The sequence below is a fragment of the Scomber scombrus genome, chromosome 15 (assembly GCF_963691925.1).
Source record: "Scomber scombrus chromosome 15, fScoSco1.1, whole genome shotgun sequence".
NCBI classification, from domain to species: domain Eukaryota; kingdom Metazoa; phylum Chordata; class Actinopteri; order Scombriformes; family Scombridae; genus Scomber; species Scomber scombrus.
Window position 1 is genome coordinate 28,305,328 of NC_084984.1, and position 23,655 is coordinate 28,328,982.

At 40.1% G+C, this 23,655-nt stretch overlaps 2 protein-coding genes across 6 annotated transcripts in view; one reads left to right on the forward strand and one right to left on the reverse strand.

Moving 5' to 3' along the window:
- LOC133994913 (pre-B-cell leukemia transcription factor 3-like) overlaps window positions 1-214 on the reverse strand; it is a 52,744-nt gene extending 52,530 nt beyond the window's left edge. For all 5 annotated transcript variants that reach the window (XM_062434145.1, XM_062434146.1, XM_062434149.1 and 2 more), the window contains exon 1: window positions 18-214. In XM_062434145.1, the coding sequence (XP_062290129.1) occupies window positions 18-214 (197 nt within the window). The remainder of the gene's footprint in view (window positions 1-17) is intronic.
- A 1,952-nt stretch (window positions 215-2,166) lies between these two features.
- Window positions 2,167-23,655, forward strand: part of mapkap1 (MAPK associated protein 1) — a 31,263-nt gene continuing 9,774 nt past the window's right edge. The window contains exons 1-7 of the mRNA XM_062434144.1: window positions 2,167-2,332; window positions 5,339-5,834; window positions 9,369-9,458; window positions 10,506-10,654; window positions 11,178-11,350; window positions 11,439-11,615; window positions 12,330-12,439. Of these exons, the coding sequence (XP_062290128.1) occupies window positions 5,549-5,834; window positions 9,369-9,458; window positions 10,506-10,654; window positions 11,178-11,350; window positions 11,439-11,615; window positions 12,330-12,439 (985 nt within the window). The 5' untranslated portion in view covers window positions 2,167-2,332; window positions 5,339-5,548. The remainder of the gene's footprint in view (window positions 2,333-5,338; window positions 5,835-9,368; window positions 9,459-10,505; window positions 10,655-11,177; window positions 11,351-11,438; window positions 11,616-12,329; window positions 12,440-23,655) is intronic.

Consider the following 23,655-nt stretch of genomic DNA (forward strand, 5'->3'; position numbering starts at 1 on the left):
TAATAAAGCAGACGAACTTTGCCTGCGCTTCATCCAGACTCTGGTCAGTGATGGTCATGATCTGATGCAGAATACTCCCGATGTCTTGGTTCCTTCCGTCCCCGTCGGTACAGTCGTGGATGTGGGGCAGAGGCAGTCCGACGGCTCCCTGCACCGAGTGTCCGGTCAGACTCACGCCGCTCAGAGACTGTATCATCCGGCTCTGATCCTCCATGTCTGCCGCAGCACAATCGATGCGAAAGGGGGGGGGGGAAGGACCGTATTCTCAAAGCTGCAATAATATCCAACAAAGAAGAACCAGGTGGAAGCAGAGCAAGAGTGATGTACAGATGGTAGAACGGGATTTAGGTTAACTCCACATGTGCGAAATATTCTCCGGGGTGGGGGGGTGAGGGGGTGTTCCGTTATGTTCACTTATCAACTTGCACACACAAAGAGGCTGGTGGCTGTTTTCCTCCTCTGTCCGCAGCATGCATAGCCCTGCTGGCTGCTCAGGGTCCCTCACACTGCTCCTCTCCTCGCTGCGTCTCATCCACCACTGCCGCGCCGATACTCCCCAGTGAGCGCGCTGTGCGTCCCCGCCTGACCGCCTGCAAACTTCTCTAGACCTACTACTGACCCAGCGGCACTGTAGGTCCCAACTCGAAACACAGTCAGCTGATGATGTTGAGCACAAACTACTTTTCAAAGTTTGAACAATGGCTTAGCTCTATGTGATTCAAAGAGCAGCATACACAAGCACTCCCATTTAGGATCTTAGTCAAAGGGATCAGTAATCCATTCAAAGATATGAGGATAGGTCTATTTTAAGTTTCGGTAAAACAAGATTTTTCATACAGTAATTGTGGAAAAAAATAAGATAGCCTGAGATGGCCAGGACAATTTTTCTCAGGGGTAAGGATTTAATTCATCCAAAAAAGGGTGCTTAAAGGCTTTTAAAACAGCAGGCTGCTTTGAAAATTGGGTGAAAAATGAGCCTTGAGCTGTTTAAGAGAGCAGCTGGCATGGATGTGAGGCAGTGAAGCACACAACAACAACAGAAATCTGAAAGCTATGATAATGAGCTCCACCTCTTTGGCTGTCAGGACCAGGACACCAACAATAACACTGAGCCCCAGGCTGGCTGTGGGTCAGGAACACATCTTCATTTGGAAGAGAAGTCATTCACAGTGTTGGAAGAATTCAGATCCCATACTTATGTAAAAGTATCTAAACTACAATGTACAAGTAAAGGTCCTGTATTTGAAATCCTACTTAAGTAGAAGTATTAGGCCTACCTGCTAAATATAACTAAAGTACTAAAGATAAATATATTAAATGCATTTAATAGTCGATTCATAAGTGATATACTATCTTATGCTCAGTGGAGTTAGTTTGAACTGCTTTGTGAGGGTCACAAGCAAGGGCGTCACCAGGGATTTTGGGCCCCATGAAAAGATAACATTGGGCCCCACCACCATACACAGGCCACACCAACCATTGCTGTATTGTAGTCCAATACTAACTGTACAATATTCACTAACATTGAACTGTGTATACTCAAGTGAAGTACAAGGACATTAAAATTGTTAAAAATGACTTGCATTTGTTTAAAAATAAGAGTTGCTATAGTGAATTTGAAATTTAAATCATTGTTGACAAGAAGTCAGAAGAATTAATATCTCATCACAATGAAGTGATTAAAAATGTATCATGGTTATATGAGTATTTATTTAATGATGTGCTATTGATTGATTTATTACTGGATACTTTGGATCTTCATGTAACATAAATATATGTACAAAGAATAGTATTTATAGAGTGTATAGACTCAATTCTAAAGAGAAATGAATTTGATGCTGAGGTGAATTAACATTTTGATTTAAAGCTTTTATTGTCTCACTTTAGCCTGTGATGACACGCTCTTAATGACGTCACCACAGTAATAATACACATTCATTCCCAGAGAGGAAGAGAAAGTGAGGATTAATCTGACATATTTCTCTGATTGTAAGTAGAAGAAAAAGATGTATATAGAGCATTTGTATCATGTGTGGCTTGGGTGCAGTTTGGTGATTAACATGAATCTCTGCAGACAGCATGAACTAAATCCTTCTAGTGCCTTTTATTCTGAAAATAAAGAACCGGAAGTAAAATCGCGCTGCTCCGGCTAACAGAATGTAGCAACAGCCACTGCATTGACTTGCAGTTGTATTATGATTTTGCCAAATTATTATGCAATTTATATATATATATTATAGATGAAACGAGTTATTTCCACAGTTCGGAGTGTGTGTAGATGAAATGGGGCATTGTGGACATTTCTTTCCTTCATCGGATGTGACTTCTAAAGGTGAGATACCGTCATAAACTAACTAACTGTCGGAGGCTCTGATAGCAGCTAGCCTAAACATTCATAGTTTAATGTTTTCACAGCCTGAAACCAATAACTATAGCCTGTACATTATCTCTACTTTCAACAAGTGTAACCTAATAATGTGAAGGGGGTTAAAGGCAGGTAGCGAAGGTCAGGAAAAGCTAGGAAACACAATGTAAGCTAACGTCAACCTAGCTGTCGGGAATCACCACTAACGTTAGCCAACCGGGCAGCTGGGTGAGAGTGTTTCAGAGTATCATTTAATATAAGACACTTCCTCCTTTAGAGGGACCGTACGTCAATGTGTTACTGTGTATTTTCCAGTTTCAAGCGAGGGAACAGAAACTTCACGTCGCATTGTTTTGATAGCTTAGCATTAGCCCCACTTAGCTTCCCCTCGGAGAAGCTCATTAAAGTCAACTTGCTGTTTAAATATGAAATAAAGCCTACACTACACATGATTTTTAACTATATGTGGTTGTTTATGTGGTGTTTGTTCGCTAACATTAACCATTTCCTGCCTCTGTAGTGTGTCTGAGCATCTTGTAACACACACACACACACACACACACACACACACACACACAGACACACACAGAGACACACAGAGTTTAGGTAGGTGGGATTGTTTTGCCCTGGCTCTCTGGTCACTGCTTTGTGTTGTAACGATCAACAGCTTAGTGTCCACAGTGTAAACACTCAGGACAAGTGCAACGTCTCATTAGTAAAGAGGGATTGGGTTTATTATTCTATACTAATGTTCAGACATGGCTGACACCAGGTCTGAGGAGTCACTGACAACACCGGTAATATTTTGACTACACATAGTCATTCATTTAACTGGTGAGTGAGTGCAAGCTGCTCCTAATAACACACTGGCAGGAGATATGTATTATAAATGAACTGAGTGTGTGAGTAATCTACATAATGACCAGTATTGTAAATTTAGACTGTAGGCTGACTGTTACTGTTTTACAGGCCTGTGTTACCCACATTGGACAAAATACCTAAATCTCTGGTTTCCATCAGGCTGTGCTTTAATTCTGTCTATTGCAGACTACTTGGACAATGTGACAAATTAACCACATGCTTTTGAGATTCAGATGTTTCATATGTTGTTGCCAATGTCATCTAGAGCTGCAACGATTAGCTGATTAATCAGTTAGGTAAATGTTAAATGGACCGTACTCGTATAGAGCTTTTCTATCAATCAATCTCAATCTTTATTTGTATAGCGCCAAATCACAACAAAGTTATCTCAAGGCACTTTACACATAGAGCAGGTTCTAAACCGTACTCTTCAGGTTTTAATTTTAAAGAGACCCAACATTCCCACATGAGCAAGCACTTAGCGACAATGGCAGCGACAATATTCTTTTTGACCACTCAAAGCACTTTTACACTACATGTCTCATTCACCCATTCACACACATTCATACACTGATGACAGGGGCTACCACACAGGGTGCCAACCTGCTCATCAAGAGAGAACCAACATTCACACACATCCACACACCATTGGTGCAGCCATCGGGAGCAATTTGGGGTTAAGTATCTTGCCCAAGAACGCACTGACATGTGGAGAAACTGGGAATCGAACCAACGATCTTCCGATTGGTGGATGACCAAAATGTCCAAATGATCTGTTTCCAGCCTCTCAAATATGAATATTTCCTGTTTTCTTTTAGTCTTCTATGACAGTTTACTTGAATATCCATGTTGGGATATTGACTGTTGGTCAGGACATTTTTTAGACAAAACAACTATCAATTAATCTAGAAAGTAACGATCAGTATCAGTTCTAAAGATGCAGAGATGCAGCTCCCTCTTCACCTTTAAGAGCAGAATATACTGGCCACACTGACAGGCCTTGTCACTTTCCTCCTATATTTACTGTTCAAGTTACTGTACCATGCATAGATACTGTAGGACCTAACACTTTGAGGGAGATATATAGATTAACTTTGACTCCAAAGATATTAGCTAGGAAACAGTGTGTGCTGTGTTTATTTTTACCACAACAATAGTAGCACATTTTGTGAAAGACTGATTTATGTTGAGCACATCATCTTTCTTCATCATCAAAATTATGACATGAAGAGGTCCAAAAGTGTAGTTAGAGATCTCCTAAAGGTTAAACAGGTCCTGGACCAATGAAACAATCTTAACAAAGAAAAATGAAGCTCTTCACAATGTAGTTCCCTTTACATACTGAAACATCCAGCAGCTACATTTCTAAATACATGCTCTACTTCAGATTAAACTAAATCTATACAGTTGCAATGTGGTCACGTGACAGCTGCTCATAGAGGAGGTGACATTGACTCTTTCCTCCTGTGCTGAGGACTGTTTTGGATTGACACACTGGATCCTCTCACACCGAGGGGCTGACTGAAGACTTCAATATCACACCATTCCTTTGATTGTTTGTTTATTGTTGTTGTGTTCTTCTTCACAGACGCTTTAATTCCCTTGTTGAGAGCTTGATTTAATGGAAGCAAGAATGGCCTGCTTGTTTAGTTTAATCCAGTTTGACTTTGTTTTGGGTTTGAGACACTGGGAGATTCTGCTGTCTTTAAGTCATATAGATGCTATTATCATTAGTTTGTAGACTTTTTTTTCTTTACAAATGTGTGTTTGGCACTTGTGACTGTACATATTAAGATTTCATATAATGGGTTTTGTTTACTATCACAATGATCAATATCATGTGACTGTCATGTGACTGGAGCCTATGATCTATTGAAGATTGTAACTGTATATTTAGTTTAGTGTGAAGAAAAGCAAATGTCTCTGGTGGATGTTCCAATCTCAATAAACTGCATCTAAAGGAGACATTTATCTTATGATACTGAGCTTTAGACACATAACATTCTAATGTTTATACATTCATTTTCTAATAGTTTTTTAATTGTAATTTTTAAGTTGAATTGAGCATCTACAGCCAGCATCATGTAATGATTGTAATGTGTCCTCTTACAGGTACTGGCTCCATTCCTAGCTTGAAGCAGAGACAATAACCAAGAACAGGAGATGGAAGTGATGACTGCTCCTAACTTGTCGTCAGACACTGCTTTAACAGTCTCCCAGAGAGACTGAGATTCGGGGGGTCCTCTGCTGTACAAGCCAATAGGGTGAAGACGGAAACAGACAACATCCACAGCCCTGAGCCGGACTTTAAAAGGAGACGAAATGGCTTTCTTGGACAATCCAGCCATTATCCTAGCCCACATCAGACAGTCTCATGTGACCAGTGATGATACAGGAATGTGTGAGATGGTACTCATAGACCAGGATGTGGATCTGGAGAAGTGCCAGCTGGCTCTGGTACCCGGCAGCAGCTGTGGGTCAACGGGGTCGGCCTCCCTGAGCGACGGGGGCGGCGTCAGCGTGACGGACAACCACGCCTGCGATCTCTCCCAGTCCATGGATATCACCTCTAGCTGGGACTTTGGTATCCGCCGGCGCTCCAACACAGGTAGGCTCAGCTCCTGGTGACACTGATTAGCAGGGCAGGCTTTCTGTTAGGTGCACCTCTCCCCTCTCTGTCATTATGGTGGGGGGCAGCCAGAAAGCCTGTACTGCTGCTGTTTGGATGGGTTGTGTGTCTAATCTTGGCCAGGGGTTCAGTGAAGCTCAACTTAAATTGTGTGCTGTTGAAGATTGCTGCTGCACAGGTGGAAAGTTTGGGATTAGATTAATTGAGTTTTATCAGTTGCTGTGAGGTAAGTAGTGCTGATCAGAGTATGTTTATTACGTCACTGAGTAGACATGAGACACATAGTGAATATATCAGTGGCTATGATAAAGGAGTGGGAGTGTGTGTTCTCTGCTCTGGACAATTTTGATTTTATTTGATTGTTTGACAGTAAAGTGACATGCAACAAACATCCCAAGCAAGAAATCAAAGCAGGGGTGGTCTGATAACACAGTACGCCATCAAAGTACAGTACGACATCACCTACACATAAATGGTAAATGCACTGTACTTATATAGCACTTTTACACTATACGTCACATTCGCCAATTCACACACATTCATACACTGATGACAGGAGCTACCACACAGGGTGCCAACCTGCTCATCAGTAAGGAACCAACATTCGCACACAGTTGGTGCAGCCATTAGGAGCAAGTCAGAGTGAGCAGTCAGACAATCAGACTAGCTGGAAACAAAAGCCCCAGGTTGGTCAGACTTGTGTAAACAGGGCCTGAAAGTCATTTTTAAAAATTGGGGGAATTCCCCCCTTAAATGCTACATATAAGGGGGATTTTACTTTATTGGGGGGGACTGCAGTTCTTACCTTGTCCTATTTGTACCGCAGATTGTATTTTGTCACTCTGCTTCAATTTAAGGTATTCTATGAACTATATTATATAGTAATTAGTTTTTTATTATATACTTAAGTAGTTATATACTCTGAACTACAGTCACCGACCTCTTCATTAGGTACACCTGTGCAATCGAATTTCAGCTCTGCTATAAATTCTACTTTTTTCAATTTTATACATTTTCAGTTTTGTTAACATTGTCAAAGAAGTTATAATTCTACGTTATATTTATTACTTAGGTGGTGGTGGTGTACTGAGGTGCATCATATTGAATGGTGTTCCTAATATATTGCCCTCCTCATGTATGTTAATGGGGTGGACAAAATGGAACTTTAATATACATGGCTGTAAATGTGTGCAGGGATGTCCCACATTAGAAGTGTTAGATTTGCGGTAATGAATTAAAGTATGTGCAATACCCGCAATCTTACACTGAAATTCAGGCCCTGCTGAAAAAGAGAAAACAAAGAGTGAATGATGAAATTATTATCCAAATAATCATCTATCAGTTTACAGAGCAACTTCCTGCTTTAACTTTGAACATGTGCACTCAGTCTGGTGGACACACTTTAAGTTTGACCTCCAGATAAAGTGGTTTGTTTCCTGTCTGATCATCTGACTGCTCCTGTTTGTTGAACGGCTAGACCTTGTGATGTCATTGCGTTCCCAGATGTGAGCAGGTGTGTATGAAAATGAAACCCAACTTTTAATAAACTGGAGTTTCCCTTTAATGCGAATGAACCAATCACTTCGCTACATCTGCAATGCTCCAAATCCAATGGTTGAATTAGAAAGAGGCTTAGAAGTTCTACCTAGGGCTTCATGCATTGTTTTATTGTGGAAGCACTCTTGACTGAAATAAAGAGTGCTTCCACAAAGAAATGATTACATTGTTATGAATTATAATATTAGGCTTATTAAGCTGTATGGAGAACAATCAGTCAGTTAGATGCTGATGTAAGAGAGAAAACTGAAGTGACTGAAGTTAGTCGGATAATTACGGAAGCGTATTGCATTCACTTGAATTTTCTAACTTAACAAGATAATTGTTCCTCTTTTTTTCTGAATAATTGTTCCTGTTTTAAAAAAAAATTCTAAACAATTATCTTGTTCATTCAGACAAACAGAGCTTTTTATTATTTTCAAGTGAATGCAATACCCTTCCACAGATAATCAGCAGCTGGATCATGTACAGTGTATGTAGACTGACCAACCACTGCTACAAACTGCAGAATGTCTTCCTGCCCATACAAAACCTGCTACTGCCAACAAGGTGAATTATTATTGCCTGTGTTATGAGTTTGAAATCATAAAGTATTCATATGTGTACTTTCTCCCAGACTGGTAAACACTGTTGCTGCTGAAGCTCAGAGCGTTCCCGTTGTTTCTGTTTCATCTGCTCACTTTTTGTGTTTTTTCTGTGTGACTTTTCGTCACCCTGTCCATTAACTTTCTAGCTGTATTTGATGTGAGTGTTGCAGCGGCACTCTCACTCCTGCAGGCAGACAGAGCGATTAGGTGTGTTTCCATCCACATGCTTTTATTCACATTTTATGCATAAAAAACCTGTGAGTGAAAACACTGAAAAAAATAAGATAAAATAAACCTGACATATCATAAAAAAAGTTATGTTTGGCTGAGGGGGAAAAGTACAATGGAAACAAACAAAAACTAGAGCTCTGTGTGGTGCATGAGAAGGATGTATGAATCAGACCGAAATAATATATCTCTATCATCATGTCACTGTAATATTGTAGTGTCCTCTCTTTCTTATATGTCTGTTTTAATGGCACTGACTAGACAGCTATTTATTTCATTGACCTAACTCATCAACTTTCTGAAAATCCAGTTAAAATTTGTACAAAATTTGGATGGAAACATACCTACTGTTTATTTGTGAATAAATATAACTTTGAGGCTTTCTTTACACTAGGCAGCAACTATTGGTCTGTTTTACATTTCAAAGTCAATGTCAGAATACAAGGTTTGGTGTCATAATCAACCTCAGATCATCAAATGAGTACAGTGTGTGTAAGGCTGGGGTGTGGGTGTGTTAACATCTAAAAATTAAGCATAGTGAGTTGGAATCAAATGAAGAGAGTGCTTTTATTTTGAAGGTCAGCGTGGTTTGCTTTGGTGTTAGAGGGAGTCCAAAGGTAGACGGTGTTGTCTCCTTTTGGCTCTCTTGGTTCTTTATACTGAGTTCGGTGGAGTGCTGGTCATGGTTCTGGGTTCTGGGGTAGAAAGGTGCAATCCTTTCAGACTGACTGAGAGTGACCTGTGGCTGCGGCTGTCTCATCAGGACTCCAGCAGGACAGCCGTGACAAACCCGGGGCTGCTGGTAAGATGAGCGGGAACAACCACTATACAAGTTTTATTTAACATAAATATCTGTGTACTTGACTGTGTTTATGAGATGGCTCATGTCAGTCAGTATCACATTCCACAGAGTCACTTTGGTCTCTATGTCTTACCTTTTGCATTACCTCCATTAAATGTTCCTTTTCTCTTTGTTTTTGCTCTCACAAACCCATTGAATGCTTTTGAACCAAAGTGTACAGATATATTAACGGTGTGTTTTACCTAATGCTGACTTTTCCCCCTTTTACCAGGTTTTCAGAGACCATTTTTAGCCTGTTTGAATGTGACTGAAATGTAACAATTGTTCTCTTTTTTTCAGCCCAAAGACTTGAAAGGCTAAGGAAAGAACGACAGAACCAAATCAAATGTAAAAACGTTCAGTGGAAGGAGAGGTCTTCCTCCCAATCAGGTAGTGTTCTCAGTCCATATTAAATGCAATACATATTAAAATATCAGATTAAAGCCTTTTTTCACTGCTAACTTTATAGAAAAAGCCTACCTTTTACTTTTCACTTACGTACTGTTTTTAAAGTATATTCTAAATGAAAAGGCTGCTGAGACATTATATCCTATAATGTGTTCTACAATATTATATTAAACAGTAATTATACTTTGAATCCACTAATAGACGACTTAATAGTAAAAATACATTTTATTTGTAATGCACTTTACCTTCAAACAAATCTCAAAGTGCTACATGGTAAAAGCATCAATATAAAAGACATACAAAAAACTAACATAAATGTTATAAAGATATGAGCATTATATCTGAGGCCAGTGGTTGCCAATAGAGCCTGACCGATATAACGGTCAGCTGATATTATCGGCCGATATTGACCTATCACAGATATATCAGTATCTGCATATATGTTGTCTAATATGGACCGATATTTTATTTTTCTATATATAGGCAGCATTTTTTGTATATTTGATACTTTTTCTTAATTCAAGTTTAATACACGTCTTTTTTGTTGTATGTGTTTTATCATTTATAGTAATTTATAATGATTAAATTCACAGTTAAGTTTACTGTTTCAGTTCACTCTCATTTTCTACAATAAAGTTTATAGATAAAAATGTAAATGTAAAATATCCTGCCTTCATTACATATCTTTGTCACAAGTGTTTGATAACCACATTGCAAAAAATATGTATTTTATGTACATACTCTGTACATATACAATTACCAGCTGATATATCATTATCAGAATTTTTTTTACATCCTAATATTGGTATCGACATCAGCTCCGAAAATCCAGTATTGGTCTGGCCCTAGTTGCCAGCCTGGACCTCTTACCTTCTATGACAAGTCAAAGTATTAGCACTAGATATATAGGTATGGATGTATGGTCACTCCTTCCATAATAAGGTATAATTTACAGCATCCAGAATAGTCACAGTAATAAATGGATGAGAAAATAACCAAGTGTTTTGTGCTCCGCTTCTTCCTGTTCAGTGGAGGATCTGGGCTCCTTGTTTGAAAAGCGAGACTTCAAAGACAGGCCTCGGACAACAGGTACCAAATCCACCCTCTCACTGCGGCTGGAGCAGTGTCCCCAGCAGCTCAACAACCCCTTCAATGAATACTCCAAATTTGATGGCAAGGTAAGTTTTTCCCACACTTATATCCTCCAGTATCTTCTTTAAAGGCAACTTATTCTTAAATAATCATTCAAATCTTTTTGTTTGTATGAGGGAAAAATAGGCAGGTTGGTTCACTTAGCTGAAACCAATACTGCAAACCCTCAGTTTAATGATGAGTATTTACAGGAGCTGAGATTTACAAATTCTGTGATTTTAAAATTTCAGTCCACCTTTGTTCATGTGTTCATTTCATATATTGTGAAAACAGAGGCAGTTTACTTAAGGTAATATGAATGGTAAATGTGATTTTCATACGCCATCATATCACCATATATCACCATAGTTACTGATTTGAACTGATTGAATTGGCTGAATTAATACTGAATAAACTTACACACACTCTACCCTCTGCCTGTCTGGAAGTCTTTGTAATGTAATGCTTGTATATTCCATCATGTCTGTGTTTAATCAGCTGTTGTGCCATTTTATCCCTCTACTGTCTGTAATCAGCTTTTTTTCTCCCTGTCTCTTGTTCACCTCTTAGGGCCACATCGGCACAACGGCTACAAAAAAGATAGATGTCTACCTCTCAATGCAAATAGCTCAGGAGAAAGTTCACCCAATGACAGTGGTAACCATCGCCAACGCCCGCGTCCACGACCTCATCGGCCTCATCTGCTGGCAGTACACAGGCGAGGGACGAGAACCTAAACTCAAGTGAGTCCAAACACATTTCAGCGCCAGTTTTCATAGAAAAACTTCTGTGTGACACACTCTTCTTCTTTCTTGCTCTGTGTCTCCACAGTGAGAATGTGAATGCATATTGCCTCCACATTGCGGAGGATGATGGCGAGGTGGACACTGACTTCCCTCCACTCGACTCCAACGAGCCGATCCACAAGTTTGGTTTCAGCACTCTGGCCCTGGTGGAGAAATACTCCTCACCTGGCCTCGCTTCCAGACAGTCGCTGTTTGTAAGAATGTAAGTCAGAAATAAGCAACACATGTATAATTCATATGTACATGAATATGAAGATGTTTGCACTGTGTGTACCAGGGGTGTAAATATTAACATATATCCAATCTGAATCATATACTGTTTGACAACATCTGAAAACTTCTGTGATGTTTCCAAACAAATATTTCAATATATGTATCATGCAACAAATTCAAATTTAAATAAGCTTTATTGGCATGACAGATCATAAATCTATATTACCAAAGCAGTACAGAAGATAACTAACATTAACAGATGATTACAAATAAAAATACAATATAATATCAATAAACATATCAAATACAATATAGTAAAAGGCTTTTGAATTAAAAAAAAGATATTAATAAACATATCAAATACAATATATTAAAAGGCTTGTTTCTTTTTTTTAAATGTTAATAAACATCAAATACAATATAGTAAAATGATTTTTATTAATTTTTAAAAATATCAATAAACATATTAAATTCAGTATAGTAAAAGGCTTTTGTGATTGATTGTGAACACAGACCTGTACAGTCTTTGAATATAAGACCCCCTCTTCTTCAAATGTAAGTAACATTGTATGTAAGAAGCCATAAGCATGAACAGCCAGGTGACTGTTCCAGGTCTGGTAAAGTGATGTTTATTACACTTTTCTGTCTGGATGACTGAGATAAACCTGCAGCCTTTAACATTCCTGTCTTTTTTCCATTTTAGAAATGCTGCTCATGGATTCTCTCTAATCCCTGTGGACAGTCTGAAGGTAACCATGAAGGAAATTCTCCAGAAAGCACTCAAGAAGAGGAAAGGCTCACAGAAAGGCTCAGGTAACTTAACACAGCAGACACATCTCTTTTTAGTGTCACTATGAAAGCTATAGATCAGTGTTCTTCAACCCTGCTCCTGGAGAGCTACTGCCCTGCATGTTTTAGGTATCTCCCCACTCTAACACACCTGATTCTCATTATTAGTTGGTTATCAAGCAGCTGAAGCCTGTCAAGTGGTTTGGTAACAAGTTAATAATTAACAATGTGGAGGACAAATGAAACGGTTTGAAGTTTATTTTAATTCTAATAAACACCTCAGTCAGAGATATAAAATTGGAGTTGCATTTAAAACCAACCAGCGTGTAGTGAACCAACACCTAACCATGACACTTTATGTTGGCTTTTCCTTTAATTTTCACCTGTCTGTATGTCTAGAGGAGGATCCATATATAAAAAAATGGTGATGAAGTTGTTGCCTATTGTCAATGTCAATGTAACTTAACCTCCCTACTGTCTACATACACACACAAACTATGTGTGTACACCCTCACATCACACATACACACTGAAGAGAAAGCTGTTGTCTCATTTACATTTAGATGAGTATTGATCATTTACTGTATTCACACATTCTTTTCTTCTCTCTCACTTCCACACATTCTCTTTTTACAAGGACAGTTCAAGGTCCTGCACTGTTGCTGTGTTGGAATAATTACGAGTGTCTTCTCACTGGCATAGTAATCATGTGATTAATTTACAGAATGTGATCAGCAGCCCTAAATGTCACTCCATACATGCTGATACAATACTAGTGTTGTTAGTTTTACCTTCTGTTAAGTAGCAAAATGTCATCTTTATTTCCAAATATTTGTATTGTTTATGGATATATTGATCTCCAGAGAGGAATCATTATGTGGCAGCAGCACAAGAAGTATTCTAAAGAGGTAGAAACATCGAAAGAACTACAGAACCAATACTGAAGACATCATAACTATAAAGTCATATGGAATCCTTTGTTAAACAAAAAAAGGTGTTAGAATATATATATATATATATTTCATATTTTAGATTCCTCAAAGTTGCCACTCTTTGCTTTGATGACAGCTTTGGACACTTGTAACATTCTCTCAACCAGCTTTACTCTCTACAGCCAGTCAAACAGTCAAACTCATTTTAGTTGAAGGTCCACATACAGCCCAATCCAATCTCAAGTGGACGAGACAATGTATTCATTGTTTTTCCAGTGGATTGTATTCTGGTCAGGATGGGAAAAAACCTCTGAAACAGCAGAAAAATAGCAATTTTCATATTTTGCAAAGTTATCCAGTTGACCAGATTAGACCCCTTGGTGGGCCAGTTCTTGCCCACGGGTCGTATGTTTTACACCCCTGCTCCACAGTGTAGAATGACTGCTACTTAAATGAAATAAGAGATAAAAAAATGTTTAAAAGCAATACACATTATATACAGCTGTATAATATATTAAAGTGTACACATGAACTGTGCTATTACTGTATACATACTGTATGTGTGGCTGGCATAGTGGTTGTCTCCTGGTACTCAGCTTCCTTCCACAGACCAAAAACATGCAGGTTAGCTTCACTGATGGGTCTAGATTGCTTCTAAGTATGACTGTGAGTGTAAATGGTTGTCTGTCTCTATATATGTTATCCCTTTGATTGACTGGCCACCTGTCCAGGGTGTACCCCGCCTCTCCCCCAGTGTCAGCTGAGATAGACTCCAGCTCCCTTACGACCCTCTACAGATACCCTCTACTTTCTTTAGTCCTTTATGACAGTTAACAGGATTTCTGAGTTTTGGAATGTTTGTCAGGAAGAAAGAAGACATTTGAGGACATCACCTTAGGCTTTGGAAAACAGTTTCCCAAAAACCTTTTTTGACATGTTATGGACCAAAAAACGAATTGATTAATTGAGAAAATAAAGTACAGATTAACTGATAATGAAGCATGCCGTCCTCTTTTTCCTGACTCACAAACTGACCCCCCCCCCCCAATCATATCACGAATTAAGGACATTTGAAACACTTTAAAGCACACAAAAATATAATTCTAAAATTCTTAAGCCAACATCATGAAGAAATAGTACTAATTTAGTTTCAGCTCCTGGCAGAAATATGTATGTAAAGAGCAGGCATGACAGTTGACTGGAAGAAGCTGTTAAATATGATGTGCTGGAAAGCTGCAGTGGAATATAAAACAATGTGGCCTGTGCCAGCAGATAAGGGAGTATTGAATGGTGCTTGTGCACATTATCAGGCAAACTGTAGTGACATTTGGGTAGGTGTTGATGGCTGGGTCTCAGATGATGGGCTGTGTTTGAACTGCAAATGAGCTGCCAGAGGCTGGGGAAGTGAGTGTGTGCTTGATGTTTGTACATCATATTTTCTGTTTCAACCTCTCCAGATAGATTATGTACTGCATATGTGGACTGTGGGATGCTGAAAGCATTTAAAACATATTTCATAAATAAGAATGTACAATTTGCTCACTCACAGTACATCACAGTAAAAGATTTCTTTGTTGTATAAGTTATTTCCTTCAACATAGCACGTCCTCTGTGCATTAAGGTGGCCATGTTTAAACCAAATTAAAGGGCCATCCCAATGATTTGCTTATACGTCTACTACAAATGTTGTAGACTTCATGTTTTCAAATTGAACTATAAATAAAAAATCTTTAAATAAAGATTTTTAATTTATAGTTTTCTGTTGTTCTGTAGAAGAAAATATAACAGTCCAATAATTCGTTATATTTAAAAGTTAAAATTTCAAAAGGTCCAAACAGAAAAATCACCAAGAGTCGTCCGACTGAATGCAGTTAGAGTTTTATTCGTCGACGAACAAACATCCTCGGAACTAAAACAACACAGACAGCGTCTATGCAGAAATGATACAAAGAGACATATCAGATAAATGTTTCCTTTTATACTGATCATTTTGCTGACCATCGTGGGAAGTGAAACCCCCCTTGCCCTAGGTAAATTTCAACCAATCAGATTCTATCAACAACTTTTCTTGGCATTAAACTCATAACGGTCTTTTCATTCAAAACTCCAGTCACAGGTGCCTGGATTGTGTGGCTTTGAATCTTCAGAGTGCCATACAGGGGTTACTTTCAGTTCAGTTTGTTCTATACAAGATATACTATCTCAATTATAATACTGTTTCGTGACTTTTGTTGATGCATTCTCATTTTAAAAGATAATAATAATAAAAGTGTAGTACATTTAATCACATATAATTCAGGGTATGTTTATCAAATCATCAAATGTGCTTATTCACTCAGTAAGTGCAGAATCACATACACCTCTTCTATGATCATAATGCCCTCAGTTTTGATTATCTTTAGCAAATAACAATCAATAATCAAGTACCCTTTAAGCAGATACAACATTGTTCATTGTTAGTATTTATCACCCAAAATTTTACACTACAGTTCCTCCATTCATTTCCATTTATTTCTGTATGTTAAGAAAATCAAATAGCAAAATGTTGTAATTAGTTTAATCCATTATATCAATCAATCGATCAAACTTTATTTAAAATGACAATAATAATAATAATAATAATAATTAAAACTGCAAGCAGTGTCGAAGGGCCCTCGCACATCCACGCACGTCGGACTGTGGCACAGTCGGAGGGCGCGCAGGTAGAGGTCTTCATACGCAGGAACGTCAGTGCTTGTCGCAGTCGCAGGGCATTGACAGCAGCCATGTAAAGGTCTTTGCTCCTGCTGCTCCAATGGAACATTGTGTGATGGGGTTAATGTCTCCACTAGATGGCAGACCAAGAGCAGAAATGAAACGGGATAAGGTATTCATATAATGGTTAAACTTTGAAATCTTCCAGGGGGCGCTGTGGAGTCATTTTCTCACTTAAAAATCCCAAACTTTGTCAGTAGGCAATATGTGTGACTGTTGACGTATGTGTACAATTTGGTGATTCTGTGAAGACCGGAAAGTCCTCTAAAGGCAGAGGGAAAAACGGAAAAGTGACGCAGGAAATGCACAATAACTCACTTCCTGTTAGAGCGACAATTTTGAAAAAAATAATTTGGGCGTTTACCCATGAGTGCTATGAGTCCTGTAAATTTCACTAAGATCAGACAAAGTCTTTGGTCACATGACCTGCTGTTAGGGGGCGCTATGGAGACCCCTTGCCACCCCCACCCCCAATGATGTTGAAATTGAAACGGCGTCACCAAGTGTGACATTTCACGTGATGCATGTATAAACATCCGACAATGTATTGAGGAGTTATAAGGAGTTGTTTGTTTATACAAACAAACGACTGCCACGCCCACCTGGTATAACGTAGGTAAAATCTGTTGTCAAGTTTACATCATCAAGGTCTGAGGATGATACAGTTCCAATCTGAAGTCTGTGGAGTCAAAACTGCAGGAGGAGTTCGTTAAAGTGCGAGACCTGGAAATGGGGAAAATGGCGGAAAAAATGCACCTGTGATCCAAGATGGCCGACTTCCTGTTGGACTTAGGGTATGGGTCCAGGAGGCTTTTTTGTGCGTCTGGTCATGATATATATGAATCCTAAATTTCGTTCATGTATGTGCATGTAGAAGGCGGGGCTTCAACTTTTAATTTTCTAGGGGGCGCTGTAGAGTCATTTTGGCACTTAAAAGGTTGCGGTTATACCAAAAAATAATATTCGTGAGTCTTGACGAGTGTGTCCAATTTGGTGAGTTTTAGAGCTTGTCAGTACATCCTAAGTGGGAAAAGGCATTAGGGGGCGCTACTGAGCTATTGGGGCAAAATATTGGGCAAATGTGGTATCAGATGAAAGAGCTCATGATTTGAAACCTACGTGGCAGGTTTCATGATTCTGTGAACATCATAAAGTCCTCAAAGCGGTGTTCGGAAAAATGAAAATCGGTGCACGCCACGCCGCGTGGACGACTTCCTGTTTGGTAAAAAAATTCCACAAAATTAATTTCCCAATGATCCGATGTGAGCTGTAACATATTTAAATTTCATGCCGATCCGAGAGGATTTGTGGTCACATGACCCGACGTTAGGGGGCGCTAGCGAGTCCCCTTACCACGCTTGCGTCCAATCACGTTAAATTAAATACATTTTCACCAGCTGCGACGTGTGTGCAGAATTTCATGAGTTTTCATGCATGTTCAAGCCGCCAAAAATGCGCTCAAAGTGGCGGCATAAGAACGTGAAAAATAATAATAATAGGAATAATAATTAAAACTGCAAGCAGTGTCGAAGGGCCCTCGCACCCCCCCGTTTTTCCCCCAACTGTAACGCCGTACGTGCACGTCGGTGCGTGCGGCAGTCGCAGGGCTGTCAAAACTGGCATGTAGATGTCTTTGCTCCTGTGCCTTTAATTGAACATTGTGTGCAGCGGTTAATGTCTCCACTAGATGGCAAACTAAGACCACAAATGAGTCTGGGTGACTTCTCAGCACAAAGGAATGTGGGTGAAGGGCCAAAAAAGCGTCAAGATTGAGCATTTTAGCCTGGATGGCCGACTTCCTGTTGGATTTGGCTATGGGTCCAAGAGGCTTTTTAGTGCGTCTGGACATGATACATGTGTTCACCGAATTTCGTTTGTCTACGTCAATCTGAGTCGAGGGGCTTGATTTTTTAAATTTTCCAGGGGGCGCTATTAATCAATTTTTGCGTCGGCCATTTCCGCGCTCCTTAAAATATCAAAGTTGTCTCCGGATCGGACATGATTGCAAGTTTTGGTGAGTTTTGGGGCATGTTTAGGCTGTCAAAAAGGCGTACAACTATAATAATAATAAAAATCATCCAGATTGAAAATTTTTGCCTGGATGGCCGACTTCCTGTTGGACTTAGGGTATGGGTCCAAGAGGCTTTTTTGTGCGTCTGGACATAATACATAGACCTTGTCGATTTCATTTCTCTATGTCAATGTGGAAGGCGGGGCTTAAACTTTGAAATCTTCCAGGGGGCGCTGTGGAGTCATCTTCTCACTTAAATATCCCAAACTTTGTCAGTAGTCAATCTGTGTCAATGTTGACGTATGTGTTCAATTTGGTGAGTGTAGGAGTTTGTGAAAATGTACAAAATGGATAAAGGCATTAGGGGGCGCTATTGAGCTGTTGTGCCACGCCCAGAGGCAGTTATGGTCTCAAATTAAAGTGCGCCTGAGTGTGAACCTATGTGGGCAATTTGGTGATTCTGTGAATACGGGAAAGTCCTCTAAACGCAGAGGGAAAAACGGAAAATTGACGCAGGAAATGCACAATAACTCACTTCCTGTTAGAGCGAAAAATTTGAAAAAAATAATTTGGGGGTTTACCCAGGAGTGCTATGAGTCCTGTAAATTTCACGAAGATCAGACAAAGTTTGTGGTCACATGACCTGCTGTTAGGGGGCGCTATGGAGACCCCTTGCCACATCCACCCCCAATGATGTTGAAATTGAAACGGCGTCACCAGGTGTGACATTTTACGCGCTGCATGTATAAACATCCGACAATGTATGGAGGAGTTATAAGGAGTTGTTTGTTTATACAAACAAACGACTGCCACGCCCACCTGGTATAACGTAGGAAAAATCTGTCGTCAAGTTTACATCATCAAGGTCTGAGGATGATACAGTTCCAATCTGAAGTCTGTGGAGTCAAAACTGTAGGAGGAGTTCGTTAAAGTACGAGGCCTGGAAATGGGGAAAATGGCGGCAAAAATGCACCTGTGATCCAAGATGGCCGACTTCCTGTTGGACTTAGGGTATGGGTCCAAGAGGCTTTTTTGTGCGTCTGGTCATGATATATATGAATCCTAAATTTCGTTCATGTACGTGCATGTAGAAGGCGGGGCTTCAACTTTTAATGTTCTAGGGGGCGCTGTAGAGTCATTTTGGCACTTAAAAGGTTGCGGTTATACCAAAAAATAATATTCATGAGTCTTGATGAGTGTGTCCAATTTGGTGAGTTTTAGAGCTTGTCAGTACATGCTAAGTGGGAAAAGGCATTAGGGGGCGCTACTGAGCTGTTGGGGCAAAATATTGGGCAAATGTGGTATCAGATGAAAGAGCTCATGATTTGAAACCTACGTGGCAGGTTTCATGATTCTGTGAACATCATAAAGTCCTCAAAGCGCTGTTCGAAAAATGAAAATCGGTGCACGCCACGCCGCGTGGGTGACTTCCTGTTAGGTAAAAAAATTCCACAAAATTAATTTTCCAATGATCCAATGAGACCTATGGCATATGTAAATTTCATGCAGATCCGAGAAGATTTGTGGTCACATGACCCGACGTGTGGGGGCGCTAGCGAGTCCCCTTACCACGCTTGCGTCCAATCACGTTAAATTAAATAAATTTTCACCAGCTGCGACGTGTGTGCAGAATTTCATGAGTTTTCATGTATGTTCAGGCCACCAAAAATGCGCTCAAAGTGGCGGACAAAGAGCGTGAAAAATAATAATAAGAATCTTGGCAATAGCAATAGGTCCCTCACTGACTTGTCAGTGCTCGGGCCCTAATAATAATTCCGGCAAAAGCAATAGGTCCCTCACTGACTTGTCAGTGCTCGGGCCCTAATAATAAGAAAAATAAATTAAAACTGCAAGCAGTGTCGAAGGGCCCTCGCACCCCCCCGGTTTCCCCCCAACTGTAACGCCGTACATGCACGTCGGTGCGTGCGGCAGTCGCAGGGCTGTCAAAACTGGCATGTAGATGTCTTTGCTCCTGTGCCTTTAAGTGAACATTGTGTGATGGGGTTAATGTCTCCACTAGATGGCAAACTAAGACCACAAATGAGTCTGGGTGACTTCTCAGCACAAAGGAATGTGGGTGAAGGGTCAAAAAAGCATCAAGATTGAGCATTTTGCCTGGATGGCCGACTTCCTGTTGGACTTAGGCTATGGGTCCAAGAGGCTTTTTTGTGCGTCTTTACACGATACATGTGTTTCCCGAATTTGGTTTGTCTACGTCAATCTGAGTGGAGGGGCTTGAATTTTTAAATTTTCTAGGGGGCGCTATTAATCAATTTTTGCGTCGGCCATTTCCCCGCTCCTTAAAATATCAAAGTTTTCTCCGGATCGGACATGATTGCAAGTTTTGGTGAGTTTTGGGGCATGTTTAGGCTGTCAAAAAGGCGTACAAATATAATAATAATAAAAATGATCCAGATTGAACATTTTAGCCTGGATGGCCGACTTCCTGTTGGACTTAGGGTATGGGTCCAAGAGGCTTTTTTGTGCGTCTGGACATAATACATAGGCCTTGTCGATTTCATTTTTCTATGTCAATGTGGAAGGCGGGGCTTAAACTTTGAAATCTTCCAGGGGGCGCTGTGGAGTCATCTTCTCACTTAAAAATCTCAAACTTTGTCAGTAGTCAATATGTGTGACTGTTGACGTATGTGTTCAATTTGGTGAGTGTAGGAGTTTGGAAAAATGTACAAAATGGATAAAGGCATTAGGGGGCGCTATTGAGCTGTTGTGCCACGCCCAGGGGCAGTTATGGTCTCAAATTAAAGTGCGCCTGAGTGTGAACCTATGTGGGCAATTTGGTGATTCTGTGAAGATGGGAAAGTCCTCTAAACGCAGAGGGAAAAACGGAAAATTGACGCAGGAAATGCACAATAACTCACTTCCTGTTAGAGCGAAAAATTTGAAAAAAATAATTTGAGGGTTTACCCATGAGTGCTATGAGACCTGTAAATTTCACGAAGATCAGACAAAGTTTGTGGTCACATGACCTGCTGTTAGGGGGCGCTATGGAGACCCCTTGCCACATCCACCCCCAATGATGTTGAAATTGAAACGGCGTCACCAGGTGTGACATTTTACGCAGTGCATGTATAAACATCCGACAATGTATGGAGGAGTTATAAGGAGTTGTTTGTTTATACAAACAAACGACTGCCACGCCCACCTGGTATAACGTAGGAAAAATCTGTCGTCAAGTTTACATCATCAAGGTCTGAGGATGATACAATGCGAATCTGAAGTCTGTGGAGTCAAAACTGCAGGAGGAGTTCGTTAAAGTGCAAGGCCTGGAAATGGGGAAAATGGCGGAAAAAATGCACCTGTGATCCAAGATGGCCGACTTCCTGTTGGACTTAGGGTATGGGTCCAAGAGGCTTTTTTGTGCGTCTGGTCATGATATATATGAATCCTAAATTTCGTTCATGTACGTGCATGTAGAAGGCGGGGCTTCATTTTTTAATGTTCTAGGGGGCGCTGTAGAGTCATTTTGCCACTTAAAAGGTTGCGGTTATACCAAAAAATAATATTCGTGAGTCTTGATGAGTGTGTCCAATTTGGTGAGTTTTAGAGCTTGTCAGTACATGCTAAGTGGGAAAAGGCATTAGGGGGCGCTACTGAGCTGTTGGGGCAAAATATTGGGCAAATGTGATATCAGATGAAAGAGCTCATGATTTGAAACCTACGTGGCAGGTTTCATGATTCTGTGAACATCATAAAGTCCTCAAAGCGTTGTTCGAAAAATGAAAATCGGTGCACGCCACGCCGCGTGGGCGACTTCCTGTTTGGTAAAAAAATTCCACAAAATTAATTTCCTAATGATCCGATGAGAGCTGTAACATATTTAAATTTCATGCCGATCCGAGAGGATTTGTGGTCACATGACCCGACGTTAGGGGGCGCTAGCGAGTCCCCTTACCACGCTTGCGTCCAATCACATTAAATTAAATAAATTTTCACCAACTGCGACGTGTGTGCAGAATTTCATGAGTTTTCATTTATGTTCAAGCCGCCAAAAATGCGATTCATTACACGGCATAAGAACGTGAAAAATAATGAATTATAATAATAAGAATCCTGGCAAAAGCAATAGGTCCCTCACTGACTTGTCAGTGCTCGGGCCCTAATTAAACCTGCGAGGAGCGTTGGGCGGGACCTCGCGCCCCTGCGCACGTCGTGCCGCGACATCAGGTGCATTTAGACGCATTCAGACCCGGGCATTTATCGGACACTACAATAAGTAGATATACATTACACACACACACACACACACACACACACACATACATATACATACACACACACACACACACACATACATACACCCACACACACACACACACACACACACACACACACACACACACACACACACACACATACATATACATACACACACACACACACACATACATACACCCACACATACATACACACACTCACACAGACAGACACACACTCACACATACACACACACTCACACATACACACACACACACACATACACACACACACACACACATGCACGTGTGCGCGTACACACACACACACACACACACACACACACACACACACACACACTCTCTCTCTCTCTGCCTCTGTCTGTCTGTGTAGACATTTAGACTGAGCAACTGAAATGAACCTCCAACACTTTGATGAGTCAAACAGGAGAGGAACTTATTTCCAGTGAAACCTGTAGATATGTTTGTAGTTCATGCTCATGTAATTCGTGTTTGATCTAGACTTTGACAGCAATGTCAGTGAAATAGTTGACAGACTGCACAGATATCTAAAATCATAATAATACAGTCAATAAACTTGAACTAGAAACAGAAAACTGAGGCACCTTTTCCTTATCAGGTATCATGACAAGTTTTCTCCACTGGGTGGCACACTAAGACCACAAATGAACCTGGCTGAGCCAGCTGCACACACACACACACAGACCCAGTCGTTGCCATGGTAGTTAACGATTGCAGAGCATGTCAGCGCGTGATTTGTAGGTCTTGATAAGACAAAAGGCCTCCAGGCAAGGACTCCTCTGGAGTCCTCGCCCTCTTGCCTTTCGGCTCGGTCCCTAATAATACATAAAATAAATGCACTATAAAAAAGTGGGTAAAACCAGAAATGTTAGAAGGGATGATAAAAGAGGAAAATAAAATAAAACAACTAAGAGGAAATGTGATGAAGTAAAACCAGTCATAGTTACAATATTCTTATTAAATTATTCATATCAATCTGCACCTACACAGGAATAATGACAATGATTACATTGTAAAAACTTAATACAGACTTGATATGGATTTTAATGGATTTGCACAGCTCAAGCAAGCTTCAGTAGTCTTCTAATTGATTTGATTTGATTACAGTAGGGAAACAAATAGAAAGCAATGGAACAGTGGTGAAAATTACATCCATTTTTTAAAACACAACAGTACGGGTTGTTAAATGGTCTTAGGTAATTCAGTGTCCTCTGGCTCAGAGCTTGATTCTTGCTCTTTTGGCTCAAACATGTAGAGCTGAGTTGGCAGAAGACAGCTCGTAGACGT